Source organism: Larus michahellis, chromosome 15, assembly GCF_964199755.1.
Source record: "Larus michahellis chromosome 15, bLarMic1.1, whole genome shotgun sequence".
In the NCBI taxonomy this organism is placed as follows: Eukaryota; Metazoa; Chordata; class Aves; order Charadriiformes; family Laridae; genus Larus; species Larus michahellis.
Window position 1 is genome coordinate 91,039 of NC_133910.1, and position 15,028 is coordinate 106,066.

At 55.0% G+C, this 15,028-nt stretch overlaps 1 protein-coding gene across 1 annotated transcript; it reads left to right on the forward strand.

Moving 5' to 3' along the window:
- The first annotated feature begins 4,035 nt into the window (after positions 1-4,035).
- Positions 4,036-8,532, forward strand: LOC141751751 (adenylate cyclase type 10-like). Its single transcript, XM_074609103.1, has 7 exons — positions 4,036-4,214; positions 5,166-5,326; positions 5,563-5,602; positions 6,100-6,322; positions 6,716-6,814; positions 6,973-7,148; positions 7,759-8,532. The coding sequence occupies exons 1-7, from the start codon at positions 4,036-4,038 to the stop codon at positions 8,057-8,059; spliced, it is 1,179 nt and encodes a 392-aa protein (XP_074465204.1). The 3' UTR covers positions 8,060-8,532.
- Positions 8,533-15,028: the final 6,496 nt, after the last annotated feature.

Sequence of the window (15,028 nt, forward strand, 5' to 3'; positions counted from 1 at the left end):
CAGCAGTTTCCACGATGCCCGGCCCGAGAGCCTGTAGGGGACACCTTCCCGTGCCAGCTCCGCACTGGTGGCAGCCGTGATGGACCGCCCAAGGTCACCCATCCCGCTCTCTGTGGGCATCCCAGCAGAAGACCTCAGCAGTGACAAGATGACCACTCTGTCTGAGGGGCTCCAAAGGGCCTGCTGTGTCCCCACATGGCTCATGTCCGTGGCTGCTCCTCCCTGCTCCCCCCACCTGAGATATCCGCAAAGAGCAGCACTCCGTGGACACTCTGAGCGGTGTCGTTGCTCCTGAGGGAGCTATCAGCAAGGAGCGAGGGGAGGAAAGCGACTGCTTTCTGCAGGTCCCCGTAGTGACGATTCCTCTCCCAGGCAGAAGCCATCGTCAGCGCCCTGTGGCACACGGGGTACCTCAGGAGAAGACGGCCGTGCCCAGCCGGGAGGAGGACGAGGACCTCACTGCACAGTGCAAGCTGCACACTGAGCCCGGGGCCTCTGTGCGGGGCGACTAGCCCTCCGCCTTCCCGGGGTGGTCACAGTCACCAGGCGGTGGCCTCCTCTGCAGGTCATCGCTTGCCCGGCAACTCACCTCACGCATCACAATTGGCTCGCAGTGACATCTTCCGTCTGTCACCGCCATTACCCGGTGTCCTGCTGTGAGCGACACAGCACTAACTTCTCTTGTAATGCTGGGGAAAACTGCACTTCTAGAACTCTCTTGTCTGAATTTGGGAAAATATGTACTTCATAGCCAGCTAGCCTATGTGGGATTAGCGGTCTCGGTGCTTTTAAGCCTTCCCAGGTGTAGAGATGAGGACTTGAGGCACTTGAAAACTCCCCTCTCCCGAGGGCGCCGCAGATGAGGTGGGACAGCTCCAAACGCCTGTTTTTCATGGAAGACGCTGCCGAGAGCATCGCCCGTTATTCTTTAGTCACTCTCCCACCAAAACCCAGCCATCTCCTTCCCTCGAACATGAAGGCGGGCAAGAAAAGGAGGGAGAGAAGCCCAAAAAGGTGGAATTTTCAACCCATCGTATCCCTGGGTGGGGTGAAAGTGGAAGAGAACCGTTAGAAAAACCTTTCTCCTGCGTCTCCGGGTTGGTTTCGATGTCGCCCCAGGGTTTCCAGACCAGCGACGCTCCCTCTTCCTCCTCTTCCAAACGGGCTGGGTCCTGGAGGTCGGGAAGCTCCGCTTGGAATTGGTTGCCGATGTTGACGTGCCTGAAAGTGTGAGGAAGAGGAAGTGAGGAAGGCGAGTGGGGAACAGCTGCGGCAGGACAGGGGGAACAGCTGCGGCAGGACAGACGCATGCGTACGTGAGGTGCTGTAATAAATACGGCCCGTATTTCCCAGGAAAGCACTAATTGCTCTCCTCTAACAACTTCTCCAGCAGCATCACGTTACCGCCACTTGAAAGGCTCCATCTCACTTCATTAAACATCCCAAGACTTGAGCTCCTGAAATGATTTCTCAGCCTTTGGCACCGGATTAATTAGTTAATGGTTTTCAGAGCGCCCTGGACACGAGCGCTTTTGAAGTGCTGTTATTGGCGAATCTAGAGCTGTCGACGCTAATAAAAAATGCACTCATTCCTCACGTTACTCTACACTTCTCACTTTAGTATTAATAAAAACACCTGTTTTTATAACGCTTCTCTTGGAGGCCTTTGGTCCTCAAACGACTACATAGCCGCACAAAAACAAGCACAAAACTCCTCATCAGCTTTTCTGCACTGGCAGCAAATTTGCCTTTTCTGCGGCTTTGACGGGGAAGATCTGTAGCGACCCTGAACTCACCAACGTGTCTCGCCCCAGGCATGCGACTACCTGAGCAGTGAGCGGAATCAGCCAGGCAGGGTTTTCTTGCCGTGCCACAGAAGGTGACGCTGGGAAAAGAAGAGAGGAGAAATGAGCCTGTTTGTCACACCCAGCCAAGGGGGATGAGATGGGGGACCCCCACCTCACCTCTGCCCCTCCGGAGCGGGGCTGGGACAGATCCTCCGCGCAGAGAGAAGGGGCCTGGCGCGGATTTCATCTCCAGCCCTCTTCCTCAGCCCAAAGCCACACAACTCCCTCTCTTTCTCAGCCCCAAAACCAGCCACGCCAGCCCCTTTGCCAGCCCCAGCAGCAGGAGTCCCACTCTCCGGGTCAGGCCACAAACCGGCTCCCCCTCTCTGCTTCCCCTCTCTGCTTCGCCCCCCTCTGCAGCCCCCCTGGGCGACGCTGAGGGACAGCAGACACCCCACAGCCCGGCACACCCAGGGCCCCACCGACACTTTGCGGGGAGCGCTGGCAAACTGCGGAGGGCCCGGCCCCGCGTCCCTCCGGGGCGGCACCAGCACGGCCCGAGCATCGCTTTCTTACCACCCTGACGGGCTCCATTTCTCCGCCATCGTCGGCACCGCACCCCAAACCCCCCAGGACCAAGGCACCCTGCGGGGAGCCGGGCCCAGACACCCCCCTCCCACCCGTCAATGCCCCCCCTCAGCCCTCCCAGCCCCACTCAGGGCCCTACCGGCCCCTCCACCACCCCTCGGGGCCGCCCACTCACCTTCACATGCTCCAGCTGCCTCACCACGTGCTCGCAGCGGCCCCGCGGGCCCGGCCCAACCACCCACCCCCGCCGGGCCCTGCTTTCCGCCCCGACCGCCCCGCTCCCCTTTCCAGCCGGCTGCCATTTTCCCCCGGGCCGGCCCGCCCACGACGGGCGCCCATTGGCCACCGCTGCCCCATCGCCCGCCCCCTCCTTCTTGGGTTGCACCGCTCCATTGGCCCGCTGCCACTGTCAATCTCCACATTCGACCAATGGGAGCACAGCACAGCAGTCCAACCTTTTCCTTCCCTTCCCTCCCCTTTGCTTTCTCATTTTACTTCCCTTTTTCCTTCCCCTTTTGTTTCCCCTTCCCCTTTTCCTTCCCTTCTCCTTCCTTTCCAATGAGTCAAATCATGATGAGCCTGAAATGCCATGGATTTTTCATCTCCAAAACCACTTGCAAGGACACGCAGCACAAGGGTTACAAGTGGGAACAGGATTTTACTCTCTTTTGCTCAAATCGGTTGCAGAGCAGATGCTTACAAGCACCATCGCAAAGCAAGAGCTCTCACTCCAGAACAGCTGACGAGAGGCGCAGTCAGATGGGAGAAAACAGCCTTTTATTGTGGACAGACATGAGGTGCGGGAGCCCAGGAATGGCAGGGGTTCGGCTCCTGAAAGGAAATGGGCATCTACAACGAGAGTCGGAAAGCACTGATGAACCTACAAAGGCAGGACTTGGTTGCCCTTTCTTTGGGAAACAGAGTTGACAAGGAGTAGTTTGTAGCCCAGAAGAGAGAGCTCTTGCGGGCATTGCCGAGGGGATGGCTCTGGCACCGTATCCCCCATGGAAATGCCCTTAGAGGCCCCTGCGTGTGCAGAGGTGCTCAGTGCCCCTGTGCCACGCAGCAGGGCTCCATGGGGAGCCCCTGGGGAGCTGCCGTGGAGTTCTTCCCAAACCCTGCGCAGCACCGTCCCTTGCCCTCCCTTGCCAGCCCCTTGGACTGCCTTAGAGCAGTTTCCCCGGCTGGGAAAGATGGGTAGCAGAGCCTGGGACACACCTGGGCTTCTCCCTCCTCTTTTTCCGTCCCCATCTTTTGCGCTCTTCCTTCTTTCCTCTTCTTGCCAGCGTTCCCTCTCCTCATCCCAGGCCTCTTCTCTCTTCCTTTTGGGTTTTCAGTTTCCTGGAGGGAGCCTGCAAAGCTTTCCATCCCCCAGTGGGTTTAGATAGGTAAAGGCAGGATCAACTGGATTCATCACGTCTTGATGGAAGCAAAGCTGACTCCTTTAACCGTCTTTCCTGGGAAAGGCTCTTTAGTTCTTGTGCGCATCCTGGGGCATCTTCCGTGGTCTCTGGGGCAGTTGGAGGCAAAGCGGCGGGTGCCTAAAGCAGAAATGTTGGCGTTAGCAGGTGGCAAGGGACGCCCTACCTAAATCCAACAGAGCAAAAATATCAGGAAGAGGCAGAGCAGCTCCTTGAACTCATCGGGAACCTCCTCCTAGATGAGACGCCTTGTCCCAGGGTTTGTGGACCTGCCCTACCTTTGCCATTTCCCGTCCTCTCACCGCATCTACCCCTGCTGCTTTCTGGAGGACGAGCAGAGAGGGTGGTGCGTCCAGGAAGGCTTTGGCCTGGTGCTCTACATCACCTTCCCCAGCAGGGCCACGTTGCTCTTCCAAAGGCAAATCTGGAAAGCAAAAACTTGTGTAGCCAAGTGACTTGTGGGAAGTGGACAACACCTAAAGCAAAACCCACCCAAAGCCCTCCACCAGCTTTCTGCTCTGGCTGTGAGAACCCTCAGTCCCTCCTCCTACCTCTGGATGTGTCCCTGGCTGCTGGCGACTCCTCAGCTGAGGGACTGAAAAGGCCAGACGTCTTGGCCCCAGTGGTTTTCTAAGAGGAACTCCACCAGCCCCTTCACCTGCACACGAGAGCCTTGCTTTCAGGGCAGGGGGCTGAAAAGTTGTGGAGCAGCCTTTCCCACTCCTCCCCCTTGCCTCCACGCAGAAGGCTGTGGCTGTGGGGCTGCTTTTGCAGGCAGCCAGCCCACCACCTTTTGCTCTTTTAAGCAAGTCCTGTGGTGACATGGTACCCCAGAGAGAATTGAGTCGGACAACGGGACTCATTTCCGAAACAGCCTCATAGACACCTGGGCCAAAGAGCATGGCATTGAGTGGGTATATCACATCCCCTGTCACGCACCAGCCGCCGGGAAGCTAGAACGATACAATGGATCGTTAAAAACTACACCGAGAGCAATAGGTGGTGGGACTTTAAAACATTGGGATACACATCTAGCAAAAGCTACCTGGCTAGTTAACACCAGGGGATCTACCAATGGGGCTGGCCCTGCCCAATCAAAACTTCCACGTACCGTAGAAGGGGATGAAGTCCCCGTAGTGCACATGAAGAATACGCTAGGGAAGACAGTCTGGGTTAGTCCTGCCTCGGGCAAAGGCAAACCCATCCGTGGGATTGCTTTTGCCCAAGGACCTGGGTGCACTTGGTGCGTGATGTGGCAGCATGGGGAAGTCCGACGTATAACTCATGGGGATCTGATTTTGGATGAGAATAGCCAATGAATCAAATTGTGTGCTGTTAATTGCTAAGTAACACTCTCACTGTATGTGAGCGGCCAAGGGGAGTTTGTTGCCTTCCACCACTTCGCCGTCACCAGCAGCCAGGACGGAGGCAGCTGTCGGGACCCTGCCGACGGAGGCGACTCATGCAGCTGGGAGGCCTTGGTGCTGGCTGGAGAAGAGCTGAAGCAGGATAGGACCCACGCCACTGGGGGTACGCTGTGCACCGTGCTCCACAGCCCGGGCCCTCCAGGAGCCCAGGGGTGTATGCTGGGGATCGGCTGGGAGGAGGTCTGCCGGGGACGAGCCCAGGAGCTGAGGACAACCACCGCAGACTTTGCTCAGCGTGTCGGCACCCTCGCAAGGGTCCTTGAAGCCCAGTGGGAGAGCGAGAGCAGCTCTTCCCCTGGGGCAGGCGAGGAGGTGTCTAACCCCCTGTTTTCTTTGCAGATGCCGCAGAGCAGCAGGCTTTCACGGAGGCGGAAACCGGGTGAGCAGACAAGGGTTTGATTCTCTGTAAAGGCAGGGGCCTCAGGGGTCTCCAGAGGAGACCAAGGAAGCGCTGGCATTTGCCTGCCGGTTGTGACTCTAGCTTAAGGAAGAGGCTTTCTGTGAGGTGGGAGCTGGGAAGAGATGGCCACGGAGGTGAGACAGTGCTGGAGGAAGCCCGTGGGCTCCTAGTGATGGTCACACTACGCTGGAGCAGGCCTTGCTTTCCAGTTCCTCGAGAGGAGCGCTACAAAATCTGCAGGCGAAAAGCCACCACAAGGGAGCCAGGTGGTTTGCCTGGGGGAGGTGACAGAAAGCCCAGCTTGTCGTCTTCTCCCTGGCTACAAAGCAGCTGTAGGAGTCATGCCTGCCCGTGGGCTCGCGCTCTCTTTTGAACAAAGGGCTTTTGATGGCCTCTCTGTGGGGTAAAAGACCAGTGTAGGTGATGCCTGTGCATTCTTTGCTCTCTTCTTCCCCTGGGAACGGTGCTCTGACTAGTGTGGCGGAGCGGCTTCTGCCAGAGGGCGAACAGACAACTGAGCTGCCCGACGAGACCGACAGGCAGCACAACGGCACACACTGGTGTGAATGCCGAGCCATCGTGGAATCGGTGCTTGTGCCTTTGGCTCGCCACTACGTGGCAATGGGCGATGCCGACCGAGCCTTTTACTACCTTCTGGAGTGTGCTGCTGCCTACCTGCACGTCTCCAACAGCTACATGGTGAGTTGCCTCGCTCGCCAGTGCCCACCGTGCATGGAGTCCTCTCAGTCAGCTGGCTCTGGGCAGGACAACTTCACTGCTGCAATAGGGCATGCCTTGACGGGGCCTTGGAAGGGACATGCTGGGGTCAGAGCCTGACTTCTTCCTCCGGCTTGCCTCTTCTGTGGACGGAGACACAGGCCACCGTGCCCATAGCAGGAGGGGAATTAGCAGGGAGGGGATCTGAAGGAGCACTGGTGCCTGTGCTCTGAGCCGGCGTGACTGTGTTGGGGCGGGCATCAGCAGGGGGAGAAACGGGCCCTCTTAAGACAGATGCCAGAGGCAACAGGGGAGGACGAGGCCGGCCATGGGCTCTGCATCACGCTCGCCTGCTCTCTCTGTGCTTGCGCAAAGGCCCTCATGAAGCTGAACGAAGCGGAGGTCCTGAGGAAGATGAAAGCCACTGCGATAGCCTGCTTTGAAGAGGCCACCTTCTTCAGCCTCAAAGGGGAGGTAAAGAGATGGGGAGGTCTGGAGGGATGTCCTGGGGGATGGAGCTGGATGCTTTCCCCGGCTGCAGGGGCTATCCCTGGCATCACAAGCCACCGGCAGACTCCAGCAGTCTCTTGGCCGACTCGAGCAGATCAGGGTGTTTCCCTTTTCCTCTGCAGGTTTGCTGGTGTATGCAACGCCTTCAGCTGGCAGAGAAAATGATGAGGGAGGCTTTGAGCTTGCTCAGAAGGAACTTCCCCGAGACCTTCCTTGGCGCCTTTGTCAAGGCTCAGGTGGAAAAGTTGCCTTGTGTCGCTTACGTGAGAAGAGCAGCCTGCCTTCTGCAGAAGGGCCGGTAAGGAGCAGAACTGAGAACCCAGGGGAGGAAGAGCCATTTCCTACCTGGTCCCAGACCTGCCTGGGCTTGAGGCCACACGTGACCTGACGCACGGCCCTTACAGGACCGAGGGGTTAAGGAGCGATGTGCGGGTGGAATGGGGAACGACAGAGCCCCACACTCCCTCCCCCCTGCACGCTCCTTCCCCCCTGGGTAAAAAGCAGCTCACAGCCGGGGCTGTGCCTGCCGGCACGCGTCGACGGCGGCAGGGCCTTGGTGGTGGCTGGGGACAGAGAGCTGCAAACAGGGAGTAGAGGCTGACGAGGGGCAGGGGAAGGAGCAGTGGGTGGTGGTGAGGTGTGAGAGCGAGGAAGCTCAGAGGGCGATAATCCTTTTCTTGCCGGTTCCCAGCTTTGCTTGGGCCCCCGGGCACTGTAGCGCCAACGCGCCCTCTCGAGCGGTCAGCTTCCCCTGGCGGCACTGCTTTGTTTGCCCCCTTCCTCTCCATCAGCTCCCTTTCCTCCCAGGAGGTGCGACTGGCTTGTCCGCCGCCCTGCTTTCCCCCAGCCCTGTCTGATTTAGCGCTGTACAGCGAGAGCCTCTGGGCCCAGCAGTTTCTCTCGTGCAGCAGGATGAAGAGGCTGGCCTGGCTGCTGCAGCAGAGCTGCTGCCTTTCCTTACTGGAGCGCCTCTTCAGCCTGGAGGGCACTTCCAGCGGACGGAGGTTCTCCCGCCTGGCAGCGCGCATGAAGGCCAACACGGACAGGGCGTTGGACTCCTGTTGGACAGCAGAACTCCCGCCACGCACAGACTTAGGACACAGACAGATGCCAGCACAGACGCAGACACAGGTACAATTGGGCACACAGGCACCGTACAGAGACCTTCACAGACGCCGGCACCAATACAGGCAGGGACACCCGTACTGATACCATCAGAGATACCACCGCCCATTCCGTTGCAGGTGCAGATGCCGTTGTAGAGGCCGTGGCAGACACAGATACTGCTGCAGACGCCCTTGCAGAAACCAGGTAGTCTTTCAGATGCAACTGCAGACGGAGATGCCATGGGAGAGACAGATGCCACACCAGATACCCTTTCGTGCGCCACTGCAGATGTAGACAAAACCGGAGTGCAGAGAGCATTGCAGATGCCCTTGCAGACAGAGGGAGCGTTGCTGATGCAGGTACCATTTCAGAGGAAGGCATCTTTGGGGATGCCGGTGCGGATGCAGATAAAATTGAAGATGGAAACGCAGATGGAGACCACGTTGCAGGTGCTGTTGCAGGTGCAGTTAGCGTGGCAGATGGTTTTCTTAAACAGGGACCATTCAGGACAACTTTACCGACTTCTTCTGTCACCAGAGCTGTATATTTGTTTTCCAAATAAAATGGTTCTTATGAAAACTCTGGAGTTCTGTTCTCCGCCATACAACTCTGCAATGACCAAGTCAAGTGGTATCGCCAGAGCGTTTCAATCTACTAGACTTCAGGAGACATTGATTAGCATTTGTAAAGCAACTTGACAGTGTTCTGGAGGGCTACAAAAGTAGAATTTGTAATGGCATGTTGCAGTTCCTTCTTTGTTGGATGGAGGAGTCAATATTAGTACAATTAGCCACTTCCCATCGCAAGCAGTTTTGAAAGAATCCAGCGTGTTTTGAAAGAATCGGGGAAGGAAGGCACTTCCTTGTGTTTCAAGCCTCTTCTGTCAAGGTACATTGGTACTGAAGTTCAAAAATAAGCACACATATTATGTGAGTTATCTCTGAAATAAGTCCGTTCACTGACAGAGAGCCGCCACAGTTTCTATTGTAATTTCACCAAAGACACCAAAGAGTAAGACATTTGTCAATGTCAGGCAGAGTTTGCCTTTGGTGAAGCCGTGTTGGCTGTCACCAATCACCTCCCTATTTCCCATGTGCCTTAGTAGCGTTTCCAGGAGGATCTGCTCCATGACCTTGCCAGGCACAGAGGTGAGACTGACCGGCCTGTAGTTCCCTGGGTCTTCCTTTTTTCCCTTTTTGAAAATGGGCGTTCTGTTTCCCCTTTTCCAATCAGCAGGAACTTCACCAGGCTGCCACGACTTCTCAAATATAATGGAAAGAGGCTTGGCGACTTCATCTGACAGCTCCCTCAGGACCCGTGGATGGATTTCATCTGGTCCCGTGGACTTATGCACCTTCAGGTTCCTCAGATGGTCCTGAACCTGATCTTCTCCTACAGTGGGCGCTTCTTCATTCTCATAGACCCTGCTTTTGCATCCTGCAACTTGGGTGGTGTGGGTGGAGCCCTTGCTGGTGAAGGCCGAGGCGAGAAAGTCATTCAGCATCTCAGCCTTCTCCGTGTCCTGGGTGACCAGGTCTCCTGTGTGCTTCCTGAGAGGGCCCACACCTTCCCTAGTCTTGCCTGTACCCATGACGTACTCATAGGAGTTTTTCTTGTTATCCTTGATGCCCCTAGCCAGATTTAACCAGGCTGGGAAGTTTTCAAGTGACGTCCCTGACCCCGGCCCCGGGGAGGCAGCATACCTCCCTGTCAAGAGGGTCTGCGCGGCATATTGGGCCTACTACTATAACCCGCCTCTTCTCCCTTGCAGAGGCAGTTTTTAAACTGGGGGTAGGCCTTGCTGGTCCCGGCATCTCTTCTGGTGTAGCCAAACCATCTTCCATGCCATCCATGGGCTGGCCTCCCTCCTCAAGAGCCTCATACCTGTTGTGCAGAGGCACCTGGTTGGGGGATGTGGGCAAGGAGGGAGTTCGCTTCCCTCCCCTCGTAGGGACTAGCCTCCATTCACTGGCCTCCTTTTGGCCACTGCCTTCAGTGGCAGGGCGAAGGGACCAGATCTCCTTCAGCTCGGGGTTTTTTTGGGGGCTCTTCTGGTTTTTGACTCAGGGACCCGGTCAGAGTCTGCTTCCACCAATCCATTCCTTTCTCACTCTCCCTGATGCTCCGCAGCCCTTCTGTTTCCTCTTTCAGCTCTGCTGCCAGGCTGAGCAGATCATCCCCCTGGTGGCACCTCACGCAGCTGTCACCTCTTCTACCACCCACCAGCCCTGGGAGATTAAGGCACTCTCTGCAGCCGGCGACCTGGGGGGCTGCGTGCTTCCAGGGGAGCTCAGTTGGTACGGCCACGTCTGCTCTGGCAGGTGCAGCAGATGCGGGAAGCTGCGTCCTTCAGTTGGAGACCATGGCTGACCTTCCCCCCCGAGCGTCCTGCGCCCTTCCACGCGAACTGACGCGCCATGCCCTGCCTGCCCGCCCTGTTCACCGCACTCCCTTGGGCCGCCTTTGAAGGGGCTGGGGGCTGGCCGCTGCTGCTGCAGGCTCACTTGCCTCAGCCAGTGACCGTTGGTGGCGGTTACGCCTCCTTTAAACCTGCCGCGGCTGCTGCAGGCTCCGCCCCGGCCTCGTCAGACGCTCTCGCATCAGCTGTCAGCTGCGGGCTCCCTGCGGGTCCCTGCCACTGCCCGGTCTTCTCCCGGCCTCAGAAAAACTCGGAAAAAGCCCCTTTTCGCCACCGTTGCCCGGCTCTGCTGCCGACGTGCCAGCACCGGAGCTGTTTGCCTCGGCGAGTGACCTGTGCTTGTAGATTTGCTGGCTTAAACCCTGTTTTTCATTTTACTGAGCCTCCACTGCACCAAGTGAAATTAAATTTCCAGTCTTTCAAGTACTCTTGAGCGTCTCCCTGTGAAGCTGTGAAAGTTACTGCATTGCTCAAAGCAATGATGAGAAGCTCTCTGTGGTTCCAATTTGTAGCTACCACATGCTTGGTGACTTGACATTTCAAAAAATGGGTCTCAGCTGACCCATCCCCACCTGTTTGGCTTCTGAAGGAAAAACACTCATTTTTTAAAAACGCGACATGACGAGGAGAGTATCTTCTCCGTTGTTTTTGGTCCTAGATACAAACATTGGGCTTTTTGTCCTCGAGGTGAGACTGACCCGGAACATCCCACACAGAATCTCAAATACAAGGTTGCCGACTTCGCGCCAAAGGCAATTAGCAAGAAAGAAATACAGTCTCCTCTGTTGACATTCGGGGACAGGTAGAGGAGAGTACTTCATTACTTACCAATGAAGTAATGAAGAAAAAAAACCCAAGGAACACAACACGCGTATTTATGCATGTATCATCACATACTCATCCTTCAGCCCTCGGGTCTGGGCTTTCTGATTCTCGGCACAGTGCTGGATGGTTTGTTTGCCGCACACTACGTTCTCCTCCTCCACAGGAATTCGTAGTTAGTACCAACCGTTTCATTACAGAACCAGAGCACAACACAGAGGGCAGTCAATAAGTAGCGGGTTTTGGTTTGTTACTTAGGATCATAGGTAAGGCATTCTTACCCATGGTAAGAATATAATAAGGTATAAAGAAGAGAACGGTATAACTTCCAAGAGAAATTATGATCTACCAAGGTATAGATATATATACATAGAAAAGTATATATATATCTCAATTAATGTGGAAACATTCTTTGTTTTTATGGGACTGTTGAATTGGGTCTCTAAAGAGTCTCTTCTATCCCTACGGGACAGGAGAACAGCATGAAAGGAATAGGTTAGGGAAAACTGTTTGGGTTTTTCCTGCCTCAGGCAAGGGCAAACCCATTCGTGGGACTGTTTTTGCTCAAGGACCTGGAGGTACTTGGTGGGTGATGCTGGAGAATGGGGAAGCTCAATGTGTACCCCAAGGAAATTCGACCCTGGGTGAGAAGACTTAATTCCGAGCTGTATGATATTAACCGTTATATGATGCTAACAGTGTTCTAGAAGTGTTCTTCAGGATAACACAGTAGTGATGAAACCTGAATGTTGTGGTTTGGCCTCAGACGGCAACAAAGAACCATGTGCCGCTCGCTCGGGCCTTCCCAATACAGGACTCTTGGGTTGAGACAAAGGCAGTTTAACAGAACGGCAAAGGGAACAAGCAAACAACAACAATCACACGGACAGAGGAATATACAAACACGATCACGGAACCGCCGCTCCCCGCCGCTCACCGACCAGACCCGGGACGCCCCAGCCTGCTCCAAACGGTGACTTCCTGCCCCCTCCCCGGTCAGCTCAGGGTGGGCATGGCTCACATGGCATGGAATACCAGGAAAAATTAACCCTATCCCCGCCGGAACCAGGACATTATCCACCCCTTATTCCATACCATCTATGCCATGCCCGGATCTTACAGGTTCCAATGAATTGCCACCACTTTCCCCTGTCATATATATATATACACACATATATATTCATGCGGATATAATGCCCTTAGTTTATGGGCCATCCCTCCAAAGCGTCCGTTGAGTTCTTTTAATCCATGGCTTTGGGCTCCACCTGTTAGAACAGTCTCTCAGGGCAGGTGAGATGCTGGGTGGTGCTGGTCTGTTGCATGCTGTATTTTCGGAGGTTGTGACTGGTGCACCCGGTGTGGCTCATGCACACAATCCGTGGGCTGAAGACGTAGATCTTGAGGAAGTTGCTGGGCGCCAGCTGCTGAGGTCAGTTCTTATCCCATCACCCCTGTGCCTTACTCATAGTACAACTGATAGCAATTATAGTAATGAGCACATACAGTGAGAGTGTTACTTAGCAATTAACAGCACACAATTTGATTCATTGGCTATTCTCACCCAAAATCAGATCCCCATGAGTTATACGTCGGACTTCCCCATGCTGCCACATCACGCACCAAGTGCACCCAGGTCCTTGGGCAAAAGCAATCCCACGGATGGGTTTGCCTTTGCCCGAGGCAGGACTAACCCAGACTGTCTTCCCTAGCGTATTCTTCATGTGCACTACGGGGACTTCATCCCCTTCTACGGTACGTGGAAGTTTTGATTGGGCAGGGCCAGCCCCATTGGTAGATCCCCTGGTGTTAACTAGCCAGGTAGCTTTTGCTAGATGTATATCCCAATGTTTTAAAGTCCCACCACCTATTGCTCTCAGTGTAGTTTTTAACGATCCATTGTATCGTTCTAGCTTCCCGGCGGCTGGTGCGTGACAGGGGATGTGATATACCCACTCAATGCCATGCTCTTTGGCCCAGGTGTCTATGAGGCTGTTTCGGAAATGAGTCCCGTTGTCCGACTCGATTCTCTCTGGGGTACCATGTCACCACAGGACTTGCTTTTCAAGGCCCAGGATAGTGTTCCGGGCAGTGGCATGGGGCACAGGGTATGTTTCCAGCCATCCAGTGGTTGCTTCCACCATTGTGAGCACATAGCTTATTTGTTAGCTAGGCCTCTTCTAACTCTCTGAAATTAACAGCACGTTGTGTCTGAAACGGTTCGTTCAGAGTGATAAGACAGTTTGTGCCACAGAATGGTGTGCACAGAGACTCTTGATTATACTTATTGCTATAACAACCAAGGTCAGCCGGCTGCAGAGTGTGCCTTCGCCTCTCGGGGCTGGTGGGTGGTAGAAGAGGTGACAGCTGTGTGAGATGCCACCAGGGGGATGATCTACTCAGCCTCAGTGCTTATTTTCAAACTTCAGTACCAATGTACCTTGAGAGAAGAGGCTTGAAACAGTGCCTTCCTTCCCCGATTATCTCCCCGATTATGCAGCACCCTCAGGGGGAAGAGATGGAAACCAGACCGGCAGACACTGCGGCTACTGCAACCCCTGTGACAGCCACTTCGACTACTCCAACCCCCGTAGCAGCCACTGCCACTGAACCAGGGAATGAACCCGTGCCAGTATCAGTTGCCCCCATACAGAAGAAGTACACGAAGAAATCAGTTCGCTTAGTAAGAGATGATGATGAACCAGGGTCATCACGAGAGCAGGAGGAAGAGGCAGAACCAGAGATAATTATTCGATCCCTATCCTTGAGTGATCTGCAGGATATGCAAAAAAATTTTAGCCAACTTTCAGGTGAGCACATTTTCACCTGGCTGCTCCGGTGCTGGGATAACGGGGCCAGTAGCCTGGAATTAGAGAGTAGGGAGGCCAGGCAGCTGGGATCCCTGTCTAGGGAAGGCAGCATTGACAAGGTAATTGGGAAAAAGACCCAAGCCCTCAGCCTCTGGAAACGACTCCTGTCAGGTGTGAGGGAGAGGTACTCCTTCACTGAAGATGTTGTATGTCAACCAAGCAAGTGGACTACCATGGAAACAGGTATCCAGTAACTGAGAGAATTAGCCGTGCGGGAGATGATTTATTATGACTTGGACAATGCAGACTTACCCACAGACCCTGATGAGGTGCAATGCACAAGGCCCATGTGGCAGAAGTTTGTACGGAGCGCACCATCATCATATGCCAACTCACTGGCAGTAATGGAATGGAAAGGTGAAGAGCGACCAATGGTGGATGAGGTGGCTGGCCGGCTCCGGCAATATGAAGAAAGTCTCTCTTCCCCCCTTGTCTCAGCTGTGGAGAAACTGTCGCGGAAGGTCCAGCAACTTGAAGAGAATATCTCCTACTCCTCACCTGTACAGGCCAGTGTCTCAGCTATTAGAAGCAGGCATTTCCCCACTCAAGAGAGAGAGTACAGAGGGTACACACCACGAGGCACCCTGTGGTTCTACCTGCGTGACCACGGAGAGGACATGAGGAAGTGGGATGGACAACCTACTTCGATCCTGCGGACATGGGTAGAGGAGTTGCAAGGAAGGACAACCACAAAAGGGGATCCCTCCAGGAAAAGTGCAGTCCCAGTTTCCAGTGGGACGTTCCCCAGACAGAGCAGAAGGCCTGATGTTGCTTCTGATCCTCTTGAAGGAAGTTCCAAGTCATTTATGCAAGAAGTGAGTAATGGATACTATGACCAGTATTAGAGGGGCCCTGCCTCCGGCCAGGTGGAGGAAAGGGACAACCGGGTTTATTGGACGGTGTGGATTCGATGGCCTGGCACATCAGACCCACAGGAGTATAAGGCTCTAGTGGACACGGGTG